This window comes from Mytilus trossulus, chromosome 11 (genome assembly GCF_036588685.1).
Source record: "Mytilus trossulus isolate FHL-02 chromosome 11, PNRI_Mtr1.1.1.hap1, whole genome shotgun sequence".
Taxonomy (NCBI): Eukaryota; Metazoa; Mollusca; class Bivalvia; order Mytilida; family Mytilidae; genus Mytilus; species Mytilus trossulus.
In genome coordinates, this window is record NC_086383.1 from 47,882,595 (window position 1) to 47,904,356 (window position 21,762).

Sequence of the window (21,762 nt, forward strand, 5' to 3'; positions counted from 1 at the left end):
TCCTGTTTACTTTATATGTGTGTCAAAGTTCACTATCGGTTTGATGCAAATTACATCTTCATCGGTATTGGTGCATCTGAAACTTGATCCCTGGTTGAAAACATATCTCTTTTGACATTCAGGTCATCTGAAATGATTATATATTTTAATAAGCTTTTCTTTAAAAAAAAAAAAAAAAGACTGTTTACTCTTAACTCCAAAGAAGCTAAATGTATAATATATTATCAATCAACCAAGTGTTATATAAATCCTTCTCTCAAAATGATAATTATGTTACTGCTTCATTTTTCAATTGACCTACACTAGTATGTCATTCTTTTGTTAACTTTCATAAATAGATACCGGTTGTTTTCTCTTTTGATCTTGAAGATTCCAAATAACTAAAGAAAATATATAGTAATGTAAAAGTGAAGTACTGTTTAACTACTTCTTCAGTATTTACTGGTATAAAAATATGAAAATTGGGATAGAAAAATACAGTAAAACATTTGATATAAACAAATAAATCTAACAGGAATATTTTGTTGACTGAGACTTGTATTCATGTAATATTTTGTTCCGAGTACTTACTATGATCAAAGAACTTGAATGGATCTTTCTTAGGATCTTTAGGACTGAAATATAATTTACAAAAAGGTTTAAATGCATAGTTAGTATGGATGTACTGAGTTATAGAACAAGATAAGCTAAAAATATTGATAAGTTGTGTAGTTTCTTTTATTTTATTTTTTAAAATGGGTTGGGAAAGTCGACTAGGACTTAAACTTATTTTTGCATTTGTTTATTTTGGGTCTCTAACCGACAGAAAAGAATTCAAGAATCTGCTAAAACTTTGATAAATGACCTTTTTGAGCTGTTAAAATCTTATATAAAAAGAAAAATGAGTGTTATGGGTCAATTTATCGTAGTATTAAAATATGACAAAAATCTTAAACCTGACTAAAGAACATCCCTAATAGCTGCTATATGTTTTAATTAGAAAAAATCATTTTATTTTTTTTTTTTTTTTTTTTCAAATGCAAGACTTGTTAATATTTATTATTTCACTCGACATCAAACTTTCTACATTTTATAAGGTTACTCACGTTACAATTCTTCTGGTTGGCTGTCTTGGTTTACAGCATTTTCTATGGAAAGTAAAGAATACATGCATTAACCTAAGTTATATTGAGAGACATGATATTTTTTACAATAATTTTAATTGATATATCAATTCGTCTTATACCATGGTGTTGTTTAAGATGTGTGAGAAGATATAAGTGTACCAGTGTAAAAACAAATTCCAAATATGTTCGATATTCTGTTATTCAGCATTTAGCCTTGTTTTGTTATGGTTGTTACATGTACTTACTTGCATGATTTGAATGGGTTTGTACAAGATCTACAAGGTAATCCACGGCGACAACACAAATAGAGCAAAAGACCCAGAAGAAACAATGCCAAAAGAGACAAAATGGCCACCAGTGCTATGTTCTCTGGTTTATCCCACCAGTCGGTTGGAATATTTGAAGCAACAGTTGTAGTTGTAGTTGTTGTTGTCCATATATATATAACTGTCAATTGGCATGTCCCAGTTAATTGAGGAATGCCATTATCTTTTACTTTGATCAAGAAAGTATGATCTGTCCCATAATCAAAGTCTATTGTATTTGTCAAGTAAACGTTTCCATTAGCAGTCACGGTATAGTATGGACTTCCGGTGACAGATGCTCCGCTATATTCCAAAACTGCATTGACACCAGTGTCACAGTCCGATGCTGCAATACTTCCTATGAAGGCGCCTGGGTTTGTGTACTGCGTTACTATCATAACATTACCAGTATTGTTACATATTGGTTTATTATCGTTGACATCTTGAACATATACTGATACAGTGGCAGTCCCTGTAATGAAACATTTGTTGTCAATTTAGAGATAACAGACATATTGTTATTCTTTTACTTTTCTACATTGGCTAAGGGTATAGGGGGAGGGTTGAGATCTCATAAACATGTTTAACCCCGCCGCAATTTTGCGCCTGTCCCAAGTCAGGAGCCTCTGGCCTTTGTTAGTCTTGTATGATTTTTAAATTTTAGTTTCTTGTGTATAATTTCGGAGTTTAGTATGACGTCCATTATCACTGTACTATTATGCATATTTTAGGGGTGCGGGAATTCTCGCTACATTGAAGACCCATTGGTTGCCTTCGGCTGTTGTTTGCTCTATGGTCGGGTGGTTGTCGCTTTGACATATTCACCATTTCCTTTCTCAATTTTATATCAGGGCTGTTTATGAGTACAAAACAATTCAAGGACTATATAACACTAATAAAACAAAAATATCAAGCTACATATAGAAGTAGACGTCTAATATATCACACCACATGTGTTTTGTTGTTTTATATGCAAGTCCTTTTCTTATTGCAGTATGGATGTTTCATACATGTATGCAAGGTTTATTTTGTAGTTGAACATGTTGAATAATTGCTTCCTTAAATAAACATAAGTTAAGGGATACATTTTCTGCTAAAACATATCACCAATCAATTCCCTCTTATCACAAAGGGATTTGTACCTTACAGTTTTTATGAACGCAATTATTTTCAATATTTTTCATCCATGTTTCATTCTCGCAATTTTTTTAACGATCAACGATATTGACCAATACAACTAAAATGCAAAACTAATATCAAAAAAGTAAAATAACAAAACGAACTCCCTAAGCAAATGTCAAAGTCAAATGCTCAAACATATCATACGAATGGATAACAACGGCATTTTTTATGTAGAAAATAATGAATAAAAGCTGATTTGATGAGTAGCTTAACCTCTCACTTATGACAGTCACTTAAAATTCCATTATTTTAAAAACGATGCGTTTAAACAATTTTCAATATTTCGTAATCTTAAAATCGAGGACAAAATGGCATGATTCAACTTACCAGTTTCGCCGTATTGATCTGTGCATTGTACAATGATAGTTGCATTTTTGGGGTGTACAAATCCACAGGTATCAATGTCATAGTCTGTTTTGAAGGATATTTCGCCAGTATATTGATCAATTTTATAATACTGACTATGTGGATTTGTGACTAAAGAAAATGTATGGTAATCGGGATCATCCTCATCAGATAAAGTGAAACCAATGTTCATTCTTCCTCCACTTACCTAAAATATACAAAATCATCTTAAGTAAAAAGGAATGTCGTAAAATCATATAAATTGGAAGATTTTGTAAGTCTAACGTTCGTTCCAACTAATAGTTTTTCTTCAGTATAATAAAAACAAAAAAAAATAAAACGCCGAAAAAAACAAACACGTTAAAGAGCCTGTATGAATCCAAATTATCGAAGAGATTAATATTTGTTCTGAAAGTACTAGAACATTTTATATATTGTTTGTGTTTTGATGTATTGAAGTACTAAATCATTATTATCAGTAATTCAATTAATTAAAATGTTAAAGATATAACAACATACCCCTGCCTCATATGTACTAGCTTCATACACTGTTTTGTCAAATCCACATACTTCTGGTATATTGTTAATGTGTACATCCAGATAGTATGGACCAGTTGTTGCGTAGCTGTCAGTGACATACATGGTAAGTTTGTACAGATTGATATATTCATAATCGAATGTTTTTCCATTTTTTAATCTTATCTCACCTAAAAAGATGAATAGCAATTAAATGTCAGAACAAAAAACATTAGATCAGTTCACCTTATTTAATTACGGTAATTACTATACAGATACGGTGTCTACAACAAAACATTAATTAAAACTGCAAGAAGTTGAAGGATAACAATATTCATCCCGTTTTTGTATTAATACAGCTCTTTCAATATCGTTTTGAATTAAGAAAAAACGTCGCTTCATGTATTGACGTGTCTTATAAAAATAATGAAAACAATACGAATTGCAAGTTCAGTATGAGAAAATTAATGAAGGGCTAAGTAGTAATAACCATACTTGTAGAAACATCAAATGTGCCCACTTCTCCAGTAGGGAACACGGTGTAGGTTATTGTCTGTGTTTGTCCTGTATCCGGATCGTAGACAACCGGTGAATACAACAATGTATTGGTTGCTGTTGTTTCATCAAAATAAACCTTTACCGCCTGATTTAACCCTATATTTGTAATCTCTGGTGCTGTATTTACATCTGTTGACAGAGATAGAATGTTACATCAGGTATTTTAGGTTTAACAATTTCTGAAAATCTAACTTTATTTTAAGGAATTGGTTTGGTTGGTGGTGCTCAATATTTGATATTCATGTAATGTTTTTTTCGTCATAATTATTTTTAAATGCGGCAATGTTTGGTTATATTCAGCCTTTCGATTGATGCCTAAGTTCTTCATTTTCTTTTTGATAATGTGATATATGGTCAAATAAGTATAGAATTATTGATTTATTAATTACTATAACCATACACAAATTCCTTACAGAACTACTTCAACAATATGCCAGTGAAAAAAAATCAGGGAAGAACATTTTTTCAATCTATCAAAAAACTTTGAATATAGTATGCATTTGATTTTCAAAAAAGTCAAAAAAGTGGAAACAATTCTTCTGAAAGCAGTTATTTATGCTTTTTGATAGTTAATATTACAACATTATTACAGTTCTAATGTTTTTATTTCTTTCATAACAAGGACTGACAATTCAAAGCAGGCAACACAGTCTGGTTAAGCTCAGTCTAACATTTATATACTATAGGTCTTCTGATAATAGATGAACTTTTGTCAAATCATGTACTAGTAAAAAATTACAGTCGAAATTGACACATTTGATACACTATTAGCACAATTGAATCTACATGAGTTTATTATGAACGATATATCTTTTATATAATTTATTAAATGACCACTTTTTATGTTTAAAGACAGACAATTATTTTCCATTTAAACATTTATTTCAGTCAATCATAAGAAAGTGAAAAGCTTTCTTGATCTTTTATCAATGCTTTACATACTACACAATGTCCAACATCGCGTAGGTATTTATATTAAACAAAATTAAACTTGTTTAATTATGGAGAAGTCGTCAAAAATAGTCTGAATGAAGATTCAAATTACTTTAAACGGTCCAGATCCTTACTATTCTTCCAGAATTACTATACATTCCTGAGACCATAATTAAAACTATTTACTTGATATGATCTCGATCATTATCTCAAAGTTTTTATTTGTATTTATTTTTCAGAGGTCCTAATATAAGGTTTAATAGCATTTTAATAGAAACACTTTCAGACGTCAAGAAGTTTAAAATATAAAGAGACTCATTAAACAGATGTGTTGATGAACCGATTTACGTGAAATGATATGAAATAATAGTTTTAGTGCCTTTCAACTGCATTTTATGCTAATATATAAAATAATATTGAATTTAAAGTAGTAATATTTTCTTCAAAAAAAGGATACCATTGAATAATGCAGGTTAATTCAAATTGGCAGAACTCTTTTTCATTTCAAGTCATACTAAAGATAATATAACAGTACACGCAATGTCTTTAAACCTTGTATAAGATTTTCCTTTTACAACGTGTACATGCGCTCAACATTTTCAACAAGTTGAATCACACTTGTGAACAGCTATTATAGAAACGAACACTCAATAAATGATTATGCATATACATTATTGTTCTAAAAGAGAGGCAGTCAATGTATACAGGATCTAGCAAATATTGACGTTAAATAGTATCAAAGGTCACATGTTTAAAAACAATAAGGTTAATGTACTGTCAGGGCTGGCTGAAGCTAACCAAAATATTTCATTATCCATTTTTTTTTCTATATTTTTTCGGATTGTCTGCTTGCTTTCTGTATCCGTTTATACTTAAAAGATATTGATGTTGCGAATAAGCGACAAATTTATTATACAAAATGTGATGGAATCTTGAAAAAACAATGTTCTGTTTTGTCTTGACAGAGAAAATTCTTAGAGGCATGTATATTAATCATACTTGTAAGTGTTAATCCAAGGTCTTGAATAGTGGTAATTTTGCCGTCCTCAGCCGTTATTGTCACAGTGTAAAAACTATTCAGTTCTTTCTTTAGATCCTGGGTGGTCCAGATATCACAAGTTACTGAAAATGTGACAAAAAAAGTTAATATTCACCTTCATAACCTGAACTACATAATGTCATTAACAAATTAAAAAAGGAATTAAGAACAAAAATGTACGTTATTTGAAAACAAATTGGATGTTACACGTCTTTGATTCGCTGAGAGTTTTTTCTCAATCAGTTGATAGACATATTTTTTTTAATCCTCCTTCTGATCATCATCATCATAGTCATCATGCCAGTTTTTTACAAATGTATCATTCGACAAGTTGATTTTGATTGAACTTGTTTAAACTCTTACATACTGGCGGGATTCACAAGAAATATTAATGAAATATTGATTGCATTAAAAACGTTTACTTGTAAGTTTAGGAACTTTTATTCTTGTAATGGAATCTCTTTTATACAAGAAAACTAACTTCATACTTTTTTTATTTCTACAACGAGAATACGAATATCATAAATTGGTCAAACCGTTTTGTTTAAATATTCATCATTACTGTACGGATCAGCACAACATGCAGGGTATATAAAATAAAATGTCCTTAAAGTTATATTCGCACTATACAATTGTTTTTCGTCTCTATACTAGTATAAGATTTAACGTGTAGTACAGTATAATGCGGAGCATAATAGGATGTTGAACAAAGTTTTAAATTCTCCCTACGCATCCGCAATCTAGTGCCTTTATACAATTAGGGGAACCAAAAAATGGATGCAGAGTTATTAAAGCGTGTGAAAAGTCTGTTTCAATTTAGTTTTGGCTATTTACCATAATGCACACATATACAATTTATGCAGTCAAATAAGTTGTGAAATTCGTCGTTAAACTGGACACATTCAATTATATATACTTTGATATGTGTTGGTTTATAGTTCTAACAAAATCTTACCTGGATCCATAGTAAAGCTACTTGTTGGAGGGTTTACTGTCATACTATATGTAACGGTATCTGAATCAGCATCGGTAGTAGCACACGTAAATATTTTAGTATTGACAGGAGTTGATTGTGCATTTTGAGTATGAGAGTCTGCAATATATGGTAACAGATAGACATATAAAAAGGTTAATTAAATATTAAATTCTAAAAAATGATCAATTAATCAAGCATTCCTTTAATCGCTAAATATAGTATGTTGATACACAATCCTAGTTGAAATAAGAATAACATGGACCCAACCATCTGTTATTTCATGGATTTTTCTTCCGTAAAGAAACTTTCCCTTGAATACTTAAATATTCTTAAAACTGTATGTTAACACCTAGGTATTAATATATTGTTGAGTCGATGTTTGATTAACGCAGTCGGAAACCAAGTGGTTGAAATAGAACAAAAGAATCGAAGCTCTTTGTTAGAGAAGGCGATAAATGTGTATTGCATTGTTTACTATAATGACAAATTTTTTAAAAGTTAAAAGAAACAAACAAAATTGCAATTTTCTTCTCAATTACGAGGAATTTTATTTTAAAAACACCATTTGCATAAGTTTTCAATTTATCTAGTTCATAGTTAAGCAGAACAATTAGATATCAAGTCGACGACATGGGTAGAAGAAAAAAATCCAAAAAATGGGTAACAATTGTATTGAAAAGAGAAAATCGAGTGCACCTTATTATGTTAGGCGTGTTTGAGTTGAGTATGTTGTCTTGATATCGTACAAAGTAAGAAAATGTCATTCATCGACTCGCTTCAGATTCTATTATTTTGATATATTAAAGCTACAGTTTGACGTTATAACACAACAAAATCACAATACTAAAAGATGAAATATATGGGTCAAGTGAAATACTTAACTAATGAGTCACAAAAACAAAGAAGGTGTGTTCGAATAGCTATTTTTTTGACTGAAAGTACTTGACGACAGTCTTTCAAGTTGGATGATGAAAATGCATATCTTCGAAAAATTCGATTTTTTTTTCTGTGAGATAACTAGAGTTTATAGTCTTCATACATTAAAAAAAATCTAGTCTGCCCTTCCACGAAATATTTAATTAGATTTTTTTTTTAAATGTTTACGAATTTTCGAAAATTCCACCTGACAACCGATCAGATTATAGTATTAAGTTGAATCAATGCAGAAAAGATTATTAACTGATGCTCATTAGTTAGTTGATACATTTGTCTTTAAAAATACAACTGACATATAAGGATCGTAATGGTGCAATGTTGATAAATTTATCGGTTTCCAAGAGCAAAATTGGTAGCGCATCATCCATACAATATCTTCCGTTTCTACGATTGTGAAAATGAACTGGCGTAATGGGGAGATAATTTTGACGATGTAGGATCCTGACTGTAACGTATACTTCACCACTACTCGTGTTTATCATAAATATACGAAGATATCCAAATTTATTTATGCTAGTTTTCATAAAATGTATGTATCAAGCGTCTGATAAGACTTGTTTTACTACAATTTTTCTTTTTGAGTGATGAAAGGAGTAGGTCCGGGAAGACCCTTATTTGGCCCCAAAATATTGCAGGTTTACAAAATTGTAAAAATGTAAACTTCCAGTTATCTATTGAAAAGAAGAATGGTTCTACTACACAAATTTATATGTGCTGTTTTTGACTAAACAATGCACATATATCGAATACTAGCACCATAAAGTCATGCTAACTTACTGAAACCTTCTCAATTTTAGCATTTTAGTTATACTTTTGACGGTTTTCGTCTTGAATGAAAGTGGCCGCATTAGTGTTCATTCATAATATTGAAATGTTAGTTGTATTTGATGATAGTACAAAACATACTGAAAGGTTGAGGATGAACACTAGTGCGGCCAATTTCATTTTTGACAAAAACGATCTGAAAATTTACATTTTTTGGCAGATTTGATAGATTTTTTATATATAAACTTGTACCGGAGCGTTTTTAATGACAAAATCAGCTGAAATCTTTCATATAAAATAATTGAATCAATTGAAATAGACAATTAAGTGTTTAAAAAATGTCCAAAATCTTTCGTCGGATGAACCTGAAAGAGGCCAAAATCGGCCCTTACCGGAATTACTCCTTTATAAAAACTAAGACTAGATCTTTGAAAAAATACCGAGCAATTCAGATATAGAAGTCTTCTATCATATATATATATACAGATTTAAAGTAATTAAAATCCTAACTACATGAGTGTACGTACTAGCAGATGTGAATATAGGTGGTCTGTTTTCCAGAATATCAACAAATAAAATTCCACTTGAACTCCTCCCTGTTCTTCCATTGTGATGATCAGTACAGGTGAAGGTCACTGTGTGTGTAGGTACACCACTGTAGTTGAAATTAGGATTAGCGGTTACCCATAATCTGTAATCTAAAACAAAACAAAATGTTATGGCTTTATTTCATAAAGTCATATTTTTAGCTTTCTAGCGTTGATAGATTTTTTAGTATATGCATAATGTGACTTGAATTAAATGAACTATAAAGAATTCTATTAATCTTTTAAAGTGATTTCGGGATAACTATTCTTACCATTCGGCGTTCCTGATTCGCGCAAATCGAAAGGTCCACCTGCAGGATCAGTAACAATTACACATGTAACTGGTGTATCACTTTCCGGGTCAGTATAGGCAAGATTCCAAATTTCTAATTCCACAACTTGGTTCTCACTTACTTCAAAGTGATCAGGAAGATTATCTACAGTTGGTGCCAAGTTTGGTGTAACATCAACGGTAAGAACACCAGTTGTTGTTCCACCCGCTGTGTCTTGACACGTTACTGTTACTGTATGTGAAGGGGTAGTGATGCCATCTAACGAATCTATAGCATTCACATCCAGTACGACTTCATACACTGTAATTGATATATAGTATTTAGCATCAAAGCCTATTTATTATTCGTATGCTTTAATTGTGTGTTTTTGTGACTTTGACTGATGAAAGCTAACTCGAACTCATGCTTCACATGTAAAACTAATATGTAAAACTATTTGAAAATCGTGTAACCATAACTATTTAGATATTTAGTATTCGCATTTTTAAAGAGTATAATATCTGCATAAATGATAAACAAAAGAGTTAAAATTATATATCTGTAAAATTAAAGTTTTAATTATTCAAAATCAGATGAAAAGACCGACATAATCAGAATAGTCACAATATTGCTGACAATAAAGTGTATTAACATACTTTTTCACACTGCATTTACGTATATAAGTGTATAATTGATTATAGGCAGCATTTAAATTATCTTTTCAATTCTGTTTTATTTTGAAAAAAGTACAAATGCAAATGGAAATGATCGAAGCCCTGCTCTTTGTCGCTTGAACAATATGTATTTGGTGGGAAAAGCGATTTCGAGAGTTCAAACAAACATTAATTGCAAACACTACATAATACCAAATGAAAATTAAACTTACAAGGTGTTGCAGGATTATCGTTAATTGAAAATGGGCCTGCTGGAACAGACACAAGAGAACATGATATTGTGTGGGATTCTGCATCTGTAACTGCTATTGTATGTATCGTGCGAGAAGCAGTTTCGGTTTCGGAAACTGTCACTGTTAGTGGCATGCCGGTGATTACTGGATCTGAATTCGGTGTAACAGATAACGTATACGTTTCCGTTGTTGATCCATAGGCATCGCTGCACTGAATATCAATGGCATAAGTTGAAGCTGAGAATGTAGGGTTTGCGTTTACGTAAAGTTCGTAAGCTGTCAAAAAATGATACAATAGTTTAGGTGAGTTCTATCTAGAAAAATATGTCTACTTATATTCTTTAAATCTTTCGTTATCATGCTCTTGTATTGATTGAAAAAGAAACAATTCAAACCAACTGGTTTTCTAATTCTCAACGGTTTTTCGATATGACGAAAATCATTTTCAAAAATGTAAAACAAAGAATAAACTAATATGCAAAAGTGCAAATAAAACATTTAAAACAGCTCATTCTCTGACAATAACGTTAAATAAATGTGTCAAAAATTAAGCTTTGAATGTAAACAAATTCTTATTTCTATATATTAAAAACTACCTGTATTCTTTTCAAGGATAAATGGTCCAACTGGAGTGCTGCTCATTGTACAGGTAATTACGTCGTTTTCAGGATCAGTGACGGTAAGATCATGAAGCTTTGTTTTAGTAGTTGTCCCAGTTGTGAATGACCCAGAATCTGGGAGATTCGTTATATCCGGCGGAGAGTTTTGTAGTACGTTCACAGTTAAATGTTCCGTCGATGACCCTGTAGCATCAGCACATGTAATGGTAATGGTGTACGAGTTCTGAGTATCGAAATCCAAACCATGGCCACTGCCCAAATTTATTTTATCTGAAAAAGTAAAACATCCTCAAAATTCAGCAACTCAAACAATGCCGTAAATTTTGGCGCCTGTATGATGAAGTCTATGATGAAAAATATCAAACTAACAGAAACCCTATTGTTGTTTAAGGAATTGCATCTTGTATCTGATCAATTGTTTATGCTGACTTTTCACTGTCAAAATCAAGCATTTTTATTTCACCAATGGCACCCGTCGCGTTGTTTATGATAACCGTTCACTGCACGTATCTTCTTAGAAAGATGCCATTCATATGGTTTACAACTATATATATACATACTAAATTTAAAACTATGTTCAAACCTATGATTGCGTTGGATAACCCGTAATTTTTATAAGTGTGCATGTTAAACAAATTTCGTTGTAGAAGGGTCTAAATACAGCACGAAGAACATTTTCCATAAGACCAAAAAAGTGAAAAGGTATATTTAAACAAAACGCATTTGACTAACAGGTCGAACAACTGATGTTCTTTTACCCTGCTGACTGTCATTGGCGATTGCCAAATAAAATTGATCTCAGTTGTACATTTAACAAAATGGATCTTAATATAAATTTAATACTAAACAGAAAACAATTAACTTGTGGCCACGATTTTATGCCACAAACATAAGGTGTCAATATTTTTTGTGTGCATCCGATCCGGATTTCGACAATAAATGTCTCTTCAGTGATGTTAGGGATCGAAACGGTATTTGGAAGGCCATATAAAATTTACCCTCATTTTTAGATAGACTCTTGAATTTTAAGAGTCAATATAAGATGAACGGATCATATAAACAGGAGGGAAAATATGATACATGCCCAAACGACAAAAATTAAAGAAGTCTAAATTGAAAACTACGTTCAAACCTATTGCGTTGGATAAAAACCGAAATTTGTATACGTGTGCATGTTAAACAAATTTCGTTGTAGAAGAGTCTGAATACAGCACAAACAACATTTTCCATAAGACCAAAAAAATGAAAAGGTATATAAAAAAAATCACGCATTTTACTAACGTTTATTTATTACCAATGTATTTTCAACTGATCGGGCGGAGCGTATGTTTTAATTTGCATAAGGATAGTCTATTTGAAGATGTGTGTGATATGGATGATTGTCGTTATAATTGATATTGAATTCTAATCACTTGTCAGTTTCCCCAAACGCATATTCAGAAGAACTGAGTGTATGATATGGGATGAATAACTGGACACTTCATTGATGAGTTTATCCCAAAACTCCTGCCTATAGATGGACTGGTCTAAAATAAGCGAACTTCCTTAACCCCGCCCAGTCAAGTGAAATAAATATAGTAATATACAAGCTTGATAACAAAAATAGCGACTTCAACTTTTCTTATTTTTTATGAGGCAACACTGAACTCAGTATCTGCATATCTATTTAGTATATATCGCTGGGTATTACATTCAAGACTTCTGTTTCCATATAGAATTTTCTTGTAAAGCATTACACAATAAGAACATTCGTTTTCTCCTATTTATATGAGAAAGGATTTTTGTTGGTTAATTTATTGTCTTCTCTATACTGCTGTTGTGCTTCTAATATTATTGTTATTTGGTTGTTCTTTCTAAATAGGTTTTGATACCCTTTGATCACGTGGCATCATAAAAAGAAAAGTATACAAAAAAACCTACTGATTACTGTATGTATCTGTGCAAAGTCATGAGTATGTTGTTCAGTAGTTATCAGTTGTTTCGCTCGGTCATATTTGTTTCTCGTATTTTGTATTGTTATGAATTAGGCCGTTAGTTTTCAAAATTGAATTGTTTTATATTTTTCATGTTGGAGACCTTTTTAACTAAACGGTGTTTTTTGTTTTCATTGTTGAAGGCCTACATTATTCCCAACATCCGCTTCATGTGTCTTCTTGACAATCATACCACATCTCCTTATTTTCAAATTGCATTTTTAGTTGATTAAAATTACTTGTGTATGTCCTCTTTTGTGTAAAATGAATTGAGAATCGAAATTGGGAATGTGTCAAAGAGACAACAATTCTACCAAAGAGCAGCGAAATCAGCGAGAAAATTCACAGTATAGTTGGCCCTGACTAAAAAGTGTGTACTAGTTCAGTGAAAATAAACGTCATGCTTAACCCCAAGACGTATAAATGAAATGAAATGAAATTAAAATTCATACAAAACGAAAACAAAAGAGGCTCATGTTGTATATTTTATCTTACTTGTTGTTGTATCAATCTGAAAGGTAGAGGTTGTCGGGGTGGTAGGTGTTGTGGAGATACTACATGTAAACGTATCAGAATCTGTTACGCCGATAGCGTAAATAATGTTGCCACCGGCATCGGCCTCATTCACCGTTATGCTGGCGGGAAATCCGGTAAAACTAGGGGGCTGATTTGGTGCTACAGAAACACTCAAAGTCTTGGTTGTCGATCCCCAGTCGTCAGAACATGTGATGTCTATAGTATATGTCACAGGATCTAGGGCCTTGTTTAAATGTACTTCATAATCTGAAATTAAAACATTATACACATGCATTATTCATTTATTATGTAATATGTAAAATGTTTATACTTACAATGATATAATACAGAAAGAAAAAAACATGATTACAAAGTTGTATCAGGTTTATATCACTTATTAAATCAAAATACAATGAAACTGCGTTCTATGTGTTAACCTTATCCTCTTCATTCACATTTAAAAGGCATTTTTGTCGAATTTGTATTATTTGGTATTCTTTGATAATAGAAAAAATACTACTAGTACTCACTAGGTGTGTTAAACTGCAAAATAAAAGTTTCAGTATTAGGAGTTTGAGATACAATAACACATGTAACAGTGTCAGTTTCTACATCTGTGACGGTAATAGTTGTAATATAAGCTCCTACAGCAATCGTCTGTTCGACACTTTCAATAACTGGTAGGTTCGTGATTACAGGTGCTGTATTCTGTTGTACATTCACTGTTAATGTTGCTGTTGACGAGCCTGTAGCGTCTCTACATGTGATCGTTATTGTATAAATATTCTGTGTGTCAAAGTCCAACCCATGACCAGCAATGAGATTGATTTTATCTGTAAGAAAATTTGTATTTTTGAATTAAGCCAGTTTATGGGGGATTTAATTTTCATTTTTAAAAACTAAAATTTAAAATCTTATTTCGGGATACCAAAATATTATACAAAGATAGATATGAAATTGAGATTTACAACATAATAATCATATGATATAAACGGTTAGTCTGCTACCTTTTTGAAGGTTGGGGGTTTTAATATGTCGACAATTTTATCTCTGATCAATTAAACATAAGTTTGATTAAAAATAGTTTTAGATATATGTGTAGCGCGCACTGTTTGCACTAGAATTCGTACTTTTATTCAAGAAAAGCGACTATTTACCATTCAGACAATCAAACAAACTTCCCTTGAACTCAATGTGTTGGTGCATTCAATCGTACATCATGAATATTGTTGATGGTACAATTGAAAATATACCATCGTTGTTAAATATAGTTACATTGACTAATTCGTTATCGTTTTTATCTTTTGAACTTACTTGCTGTGTCAATCAAAAAAGCAGATGTTGTCGGTGTTGTGGCGATGCTACATGTAAACGAATCCGAGTCAGTGACGGCGATCGTATAAATACTACTTCCACCAGTGTCATGCTCATTCACCGACACGGAACCAGGCAAACCTGTAAACGCGGGTGGTGTATTGGCAAGTACCGTGACATACAATGTCTCTGTTGTAGATCCCCAATCGTCTTGACATGTTATTGTCAAAGTATGAGCAGAATTTGCTGAAGCGTCTAAGCTGCTGGCTAAACGAATCTCATGATCTAAGAATTAGAAATTTAATGAAATATCAGTAGAATACTTGGTCAAAGAATAAAAAAATATGTGATTTATCATACAATGTTTGACACAACATGTGTGTCTTCATATGGAGATGCATATTTGATTGTTTGGTATGTTAAAGGTATATTATGCTTTTATCTCGAGATTAATATATTCATAAAACATCTGCATTTTATCATTGATGCGATTTTGTTTTCTCACAGTTAACCCAATTACTTATTATAACAGATAAAAAAATATATTTGAAAAATACTCACTGGTACCGACTTCTACCATGTTGAATATGCCAAGATTGGGGTTTTGAGAAGTAATGATGCATGTGAAATCATCTGTGTCCGTTACTGTCAGAGTTTCCACTATAGTTCCAATAGGAGATGTTTCTGGTAAGCTCTTAGTTACAGGTAACACAGTGAAAGTAGGAGGTGTGTTAGGAGTAAGGTCAACGGTAAGTGTTGCTGATGCCGTTTCTGGTAGGGCATTTGTGCATGCAATGATAACTGTGTAGGAACTAACTGTGTCATATTCAAAACCTGGATTTTTGGCAAGATACACATTAAACGCTGAAATTTTTACAAAAATATAAAGATCAATTTGTAGTAAGAAAATAATGATCGAATATAATGAATTCGTTTCATATCATGTTCGATGGATATAGATGAGTTGTTACGCAATACCATTTTTTTTTCACATATTCTCCAAACTTGATTAAGAATATGCTGTAATCTGTCAAATTTTAAATAATACAAAAAGACGTATTTGATAATAATGAGAGTGAATACGTGTACATAAACATTTTTTTCGCTGTTAGTTTTAATTAATTCTACATGCACAAGTTAACCACTAAACAATGGTTATGCCTATACAAAAAATAAATGATAAGTACGTTAATATTATGTTTCAGTTTGAAGACCAATGAAAATATTAACAAATGCAGTCATTTAACCATAGCTTTCCTGGTTACCATTAAAGAACTCATTAAAGAAAGATCGTTATATTTCAATTGATCTATATGAATAAAATGGTATTAAAACTCGTGGCTTCATTTGCTAAAAGGCATTTTTTACGTTTATCTACAATCGGTCTGCAGTATTTCTTATGGGATAAAAAAGTTTCTCGAGTGAAAAGAACTATAAAATCAAATCACATCATGCAAATACTCTTGTCTGAAAGCATTAAGATATACGAAAGAAAGACATCAAATAACTCGACAGTTATCACATAATAAGTAATTACCATATGATTCACTTTCTAATACATTTCTGAGTCATTTTCTTCATGTTGATTTTAAATATATACAGCCATTTGAAAAAATGATGTTTACTTATCAACTTTTTTACAGTCACGTTTGGTACTTACTTCCACTATCATCATTAACGATGAAGGCTGGTACCGTAGGAGCAGGTGTAGTTGACTGAACATTACACGTAAAGGTTTCATTGTCCGTTACTGCTAAAGTAAATAGAATGTCCGCTGTGGCAATGGAGGCTGTTTTACTCTCTATTATATCTATTGTCGCCGGAAGATTTGTAATGTCTGGCTGTTTATTAATTCGAATAAAAAAATATTATTGCTAGAAAAGTGTATAATTAGGTAAGAAATAATTAGAAATCCAGGATTCCTGTACAACATATAAAGTCTAAAAATTATATTAGAAGCTTCAATGTGATGTTATGTAATTTCAAACCTAAAATTATTACAATGAACAATTAAAGAAAAGAAGAAGAACCTGTTTAAACATCGCCGTTCAAACGCAAGGAAATATAGACAAAACAGATACGACTCCGAAATTAAAGAAGTGTAACGAATTAAAGGAAAATAAACTCATCTCACTGTCGAAAAAAAACGTAAAGAAAAAAGAGCCTCTGGTCTGCAACAGCTCCAAATTCCGTTTGTTTGTATTTGTCTGTATCATGCTCGCGATGTTACATGTATCATGTAGACATACAAATCACCATAGCTTGATAGATTTTTTTTTATTATTTCAAGTCGTTAATTGTACTTTGTAAATGTATCAGTGCATTCCCCTTTCGTTGTGGTGCGACTTATGATATTAGAAATTATTCATTTGATAATATTCAAAACTTTTCATCATAATTCTAATCTGCTTGATTCATTCTCGAAGATAAAAGTGAGTCAAAGTCAAAGTCAAAGTCTCAAATAGCCGAGTTGCAATTTCAGAGTAAAAAGGAAGTTTAAAGAACTTGATATGAACTATTTGTGCAATGGTGTTTTAACAAGGATTTAATTAAGAATATTGAAAATGTATGTTTTGAAAAATTAAAGGAAGAGTGGTATGACAAGATTATTTTAGATGAAAAAAATAGATTACGTACATATAGAATGTTCAAAAATGTATTTGGCGTAGAAAATTATTTTTAAGATACCAGGTAAATACAGGAGTGCTTAAATTAAGATGTGGTGTAGCACCGATCAGAATTGAAACTGGTCGTTATGAAAATATTGATATTGAAAATAGATTATGTTTTAAAAATGGATTGATGACGTTGAAGATGAAAAACATGATTTGTTACTCTGTCCTGTTTATTCAGATATTCGTAATGAAATTTTTTAACAATGTTGTATTGTTGATACGAATTTTTTTTTAATGTCTGATAATGAAAAAAATGTATTTCTTTTTACAAATGAAAATATGGTATTTTATACTGCCAAAATCTGCTATGAAATGTTAATAAAGCGAAAATGTACTTTATACTCATGATAGTTGACTTGTATTTGTATTATAATTTAAGAAAAATTGTTTTATAGTCTCTCATAACTTTTTATAGGGTGGATCTTGTTAACTTGTGTTTTAAAAAGCTGTATATTTTATATGTTACAAGTAGTGAGACTTTAATAAAGTATTAGTCTTGTCTTGCAATATTTGTGACTAATGAATGTAGAATGTTCACGATGTAAATGTAAATCCAATAAGGCGGAGGTAGTAAATTTTGCGGAAAAGTAAACCAAATCTTCCAATATTTCCATAAGCAGGTGCACAGCTCGAACCTCGAAACCTATGTGTTACGCTTCTGTGATAAGAAAAAAATCCCGTTGCACATCACACAATACGATCAAATGCACAATCTTCCTGTCTCGCCTTCCCGGCTGGCCATACTGCTACCCGGCCAAAGGTTAATATGACATACAAATAAAGAACGTTTCGCTCGTAGTGTAAATATAAAAATCAATCTTTGGAAATACGAAAAGGAGATCCATATATCTTTACTACAGATAGTTATAAATATGCATGATGTATGTAAAAATTTATTTTGTATTGCATTTTTTCCATACGTTTTCTTAAAGGAGTGATCCGGTAAGGACCGATTTTGGCCTCAAATTTCAGGGTCATCTGACAAAAGATTTTGACCACTTTTCAAACACTGAAGTGTCTATTTCATTTGAATCAGTTAGTTTATGTGAAAATTTTGAACTGATTTAATCATTAAAATCGATCCGAATCCAGCTCAAATATGAAAAATCTACAAAATATGCCGGAAAATGTCACTTTTCGGATGGTTTTTGTCAAAAATGAAAGTGTACGCATCCGTGTTCATCCTCAATCTTTATATATGTTATGTATTATCATAAAATACAACTTTCATTTCAATATTAAGGATGAACACGAATGCGGCCTCTTCCGTTTTACACGAAAACCGTCTAAAATTTAACTAAAATGCTAGAATTGTGATGAATTCAGTAATTTAGCATGACTTCAAGGTGCCAGTACCCGATATATGTTCATTGTATAGTCAAAAATAGCCCATATTTATGTAGCAGAAGCACTCCGCTATTCAATAAATAACAAAAAGTTTGCATTTTATCAATTTTGTAAAACTGCTATATTTTGAGGCCAAAAAGGGCTCTTATTGGACCTACTCCTTTATTAAAAAAGAAATAAAGTAAATTGCTAAAATAATGACCATTGTTTCTAAAATATATAAAATAAATAAATTATATTGAATCATTATATGTTATAAAGTTCAACGAAAGGTTTGAATACTTACAGCTCCGTTTGCTGGAAGAATCATTACAGACAATGCAAACAACCAAACCGTATTCATTCCATAAAAATAGATTATCATTGCTCTTTATTTCCTATCTTTAATTAACTTCCAAACTAAAAATTAAATAGTCATTTCAATGTTTCTAGTATTTCCACCATATGTATCGAAAATTTGCCTGGTGTGGGATGGACTCTATCTTGATTCGTCTAAACGGTTTTGATTGTGATGACATAAATACATTATTTACATGTCAAAATAAATATAATTCATGTAAAATTTAATGACTGTTTTCATCAGACCCTTACAAAATTCACTTCAATAGGCTTATAATGTATATCGCCGAATGACATAAATCGAAATTATTTCAAATCATTCAGATGAATTCATTTATGACCGCTATTCTCGTAACATCATATCGTCAGGTCACCACTAAGCAAATAGCTGTTTACGTAATTATTAAATGCATACTAAACTTATTTATTTAAATGAATTAATAAGAAATATTTTTATTTTTCTCTCTGAAAAGATTTTTTGTTATTATACTTAAATGCGTTTTTTTTTGTATTCAAATCGTGTATGAATACTTATACAGGTTGCTGAATTACTTTTTTAAAATGAAAATAAAATAATTTTACATAAACAATTAAGGCAATCATATTATGAAGGTAATGAGAAATCGTACATGTCAACACCGTCATATTCACACTTACAACCAAAGAGATAATAAAATAAACAGGGGAATATGCTTCAAATAAAAGCAAGACTTAAAAACATCAATAATTATTTTATGTTAGGTACCACTTCCTTATTTCTTATAAGAATGACAAAGCATGACATTTTCTTAGTATTAAATTTCACATGTAAAAGATATTCTTCGTCACTCTTAACTTTGAATTTGTAATCATTTTTTTCCAAAAGAGATGTGCGTCATGTTTTATATGATCTTTTTAATGAACAGAGTAAGAAATTCCAATGAAAAGCCACATTGCTCATCATATATCATCCTGTTGAACGTCACTTTATATTTCCTTTGTGGTGATATAATATTTAGTCCTGTCTATTCAATTAATAAACATTCTTCATTATAATTTTGAAATTAAATATTTTTGAAAACATTTTAGCTTTATCATTTACTGTTATCAATGATTTTAATAGTATATATAAATAATAAATTTCTGATATCGTATTTCAAAATAATATGGAGTTTTGTTACATTATTTGTATATGTGGTCGTGTGGTCTAGCGGGACGGCTGCAGTGCAGGCAATTTGGTGTCACGATATCACAGTAGCATGGGTTAGAATCCCGGCGAGGGAAGAACCAAAAATTTGAGAAAGCAAATTTACAGATCTAACATTGTTGGGTTGATGTTTAGACGAGTTGTATATACATTATGTACACAGCCATGTATCACCATCATTGATGGTGATCCTATGGATACATCTGTTGTAGAGTTGTCACTGACTCAGACGTACTTATAAATATAATTATTTTCTGTGACTGTATCTTACATTAATTTGTAGGATCCTTTAATATATAATTTTGCTGATCTGTAACAATAACATCTTCATGCCTTATATATATCATGTACTGAAGTACACCGCTAGATTTAAACTGACGAGGAAAGGTAACACACGGCCAGCGAAAGCTCTATTTTTAGAGCCCAGTTGGTCGTGTGGTCTAGCGGGACGGCTGCAGTGCAGGCGATTTGGTGTCACGATATCACAGGTTCGAATCCCGGCGAGGGAAAAACCAAAAATTTGCGAGAGCAAATTTACAGAAATAACATTGTTGGGTTGATGTTTAGACGAGTTGTATATATATATATATATATATATAGTGAATAAATTATATTGAATGTGAATATGGTACATACCCTAAGAATTGTGATTATTTATGCAGTAATCAAGAGGGTGAAATAAGAAATATTGTGTATTCAGTTTTGCTAGGCTCTATATCAACACTATATAGAAACTTTCTGTGGAATCTTTTTGAAGCATATGCATTGCAAATATTTGTCCTCCTTTCATCACCCAAAATAGATGCAAAATTGACTTTTGTATCAGTGGCCATTAACCGTTTCTCATATAAATGACAACCATTTTGGCAAAATTGGTAAATTTGTTCGGGATCCATGTTGGTAACATCTCAATTGACAGAAACCGAAACTGAAATATTTACAAAAATGTAGTCCTGTACCTCCGGAGCACCTGATATCCAAGTTTTTGGTGGGGTTCTTGTTGTTTAGTCTTTAGTTTACTTTGTTGTTGTTTGTGTATTATTGTTTGTTTAATTGTTTGTTTTTCTTTTTTAGCAAAGGTGTTATCAGTTTATTTTAAATTTACGCACTTGAATACCTGTCTGGTATCTTTTGTCACTCTTTGGGTACATATTTTATTCAAGGCATCAGTTGTTTTATACCTCTTTTTGAAAATACAACAGATATGTACATGTAACTTTGTCAAAGTGTGCAATAAATTTATAGATCTTTATACGTTACAAGATATTTGTTACTTGAATGAAGTATCAACTAACATGTATTGAATGAAGCAACTTGTTTTTTCATCCATATATAAAAACCAAACAAAATAGTGTATACACTTAC

The 21,762-nt window shown here is 31.3% G+C and overlaps 1 protein-coding gene across 1 annotated transcript; it reads right to left on the bottom strand.

Annotated features, from left to right (window-relative positions):
- Positions 1-18: 18 nt before the first annotated feature.
- LOC134690107 (protocadherin Fat 4-like) lies at positions 19-19,284 on the bottom strand. The gene is made up of 19 exons (XM_063550079.1): positions 19,159-19,284; positions 16,511-16,691; positions 15,412-15,714; positions 14,851-15,135; positions 14,067-14,369; positions 13,516-13,803; positions 11,024-11,317; positions 10,407-10,703; positions 9,521-9,841; positions 9,189-9,359; positions 6,940-7,077; positions 5,945-6,067; positions 3,950-4,141; positions 3,458-3,645; positions 2,921-3,146; positions 1,352-1,883; positions 1,086-1,127; positions 571-614; positions 19-127 (listed from the first exon to the last, which is right to left on the bottom strand). The coding sequence occupies exons 1-19, from the start codon at positions 19,234-19,236 to the stop codon at positions 51-53; spliced, it is 4,083 nt and encodes a 1,360-aa protein (XP_063406149.1). The 5' UTR covers positions 19,237-19,284; the 3' UTR covers positions 19-50.
- Between the last annotated feature and the right edge of the window lie 2,478 nt (positions 19,285-21,762).

Coding starts and splice junctions, on each gene's coding strand:
- LOC134690107 (XM_063550079.1), bottom strand. CDS start 19,236: ATGATAATCTATTTTTATGGAATGAATACGGTTTGGTTGTTTGCATTG. Junction 13,804..14,066: donor TTTGCAGTTTAACACACCTA/GTGAGTACTAGT, acceptor TTTTAATTTCAG/ATTATGAAGTACATTTAAAC. Junction 128..570: donor ATTCAAGTTCTTTGATCATA/GTAAGTACTCGG, acceptor TAATCATTTCAG/ATGACCTGAATGTCAAAAGA.